Source organism: Buceros rhinoceros, unplaced genomic scaffold (genome assembly GCF_000710305.1).
Source record: "Buceros rhinoceros silvestris isolate BGI_N320 unplaced genomic scaffold, ASM71030v1 scaffold16127, whole genome shotgun sequence".
Classification (NCBI taxonomy): domain Eukaryota; kingdom Metazoa; phylum Chordata; class Aves; order Bucerotiformes; family Bucerotidae; genus Buceros; species Buceros rhinoceros.
The window spans coordinates 556-1,982 of record NW_010424096.1 but is presented as its reverse complement, the minus strand read 5'-3'; the positions used below and the strand labels follow the sequence as shown (position 1 = coordinate 1,982).

The following is a 1,427-nucleotide window of genomic DNA, read 5'->3' as shown; positions in this document are numbered from 1 at the left end:
GTTTTGGGAGCCATCCCGAGCGGCTGCGTAATGGGAAGAGGCAGGTGAGCTCAGCTGGGGCGCACAGCCCAGCCTGACACTACCCTCAGAGCTGGAAGACAATTTTTCTCCAGCAGAACATTTTTCTGCTCCTCAGGAAAGAGAATCCTGATCACTTAGGGTTGTGTTTCTATCGGGATGCAGGAGCACGGTTTATTCAAGGGTGAAAAGGAAAATTCAGTTTACAAAGAGGATTCCCACACACTGGAAAGGACCGAGGGCGTTTTTCAGTTCCACAGCAGAAAAATCAGCTTTTTTTCAACAGCCTTTCAGGTTTTAATCCATATCACAGAGAGGACATTGGCACACATGGGGGGCACGGGGACGACTGAAGGGACTGGCTGTGTCCTCCAAGGAGGGGTCAGGGCTCGGCGCTCACCTGCGGATCTGGGCGAGCGTATCCGTCACCGTCTTGCGGCGCTTGAGCAGCCCATCGAGGCGGTTCGGCTCCTCCTTGAGGAACTTGACAGCTTCCACCTCCACTCGCAGCACCACTCGCATCTTGCTCTGCAGGCTGGGGAACTGGGCTGGGGTGGGAGAGAGGGGGGTCACCAGGGCCCTGTCGTGCTGGGGAGCACCCCCTGGTGCCAGGCTGGCAGTGCCAGGGTACCCCATGCCTGCCAAAATCACCATGGCCATCACACCCATGGCAAGGGCACCCTGCCGGATGGAACCCTGGGGAGCCTGGGCTGGTGTCTCTCCTGCTCCCCGCGACCATCATCCCTCCTCCATCCACCCACAGACACCCATCTGGAGGTGCCCCCTGCACACCCATGGGCACCAAACACTGCTCTGGAGCTGGGGGCTTGCTTCCCAGGACCCTGGGGATGCAAACACACAAACCCAGGGGCAAGAGGCAACCTGGAACATCCCATGCGTGGGTATGGAGCAGGGAGATGCAGGCAGGCTCTGCTTGGCACCCAGCCCCGGACATGGCCACCTCCTCACCCTTGAGATCTGTCAGGGTCTCCCCCAGCTGCTTGAGCACCACGGCCTTCTCCTCCAGCTCCTGCACTGGGATGAGCCGGTGGTTGTGGGCCAAATCCTTCTGGATCTTCTCCACTGACTTCTCCAGGTCACTGTGAGCACAGAGGCAGGGCAGGGGGGTCACTGCCGCTCCGGGATGCTGGAGAGCCCCAGGGGGTGGCCAGTCTGGCAGGTCACCACGCAGCAGAGGGGAGAGGACAACTGGGATGGGGACCCCTCCTTGTGCTAGACATGCAGTCAAGGAGGTGGCCTGGCACCATGCAGAGCTGCTGATTTACACCCACGAGGGATGTGGCCCACTGAGGACCCCGTCCCCACGCGTGCACCCAGCCCTGCCGCCAGCCCTGGCTCACTTGAGCTGCTGGGTGATCAGCTCCTCCTCGTTGAGGTAGCGGAGCCGC

At 60.8% G+C, this 1,427-nt stretch overlaps 1 protein-coding gene across 1 annotated transcript in view; it reads right to left on the bottom strand.

The window, feature by feature from the left end:
• LOC104497419 (SRC kinase signaling inhibitor 1-like) overlaps positions 1-1,427 on the bottom strand; it is a gene marked incomplete at both ends in the record, with an annotated part of 4,444 nt that overhangs the window by 2,466 nt on the left and 551 nt on the right. Inside the window, 3 exons of the mRNA XM_010140668.1 lie at positions 419-566; positions 988-1,118; positions 1,380-1,422. Of these exons, the coding sequence (XP_010138970.1) occupies positions 419-566; positions 988-1,118; positions 1,380-1,422 (322 nt within the window). The remainder of the gene's footprint in view (positions 1-418; positions 567-987; positions 1,119-1,379; positions 1,423-1,427) is intronic.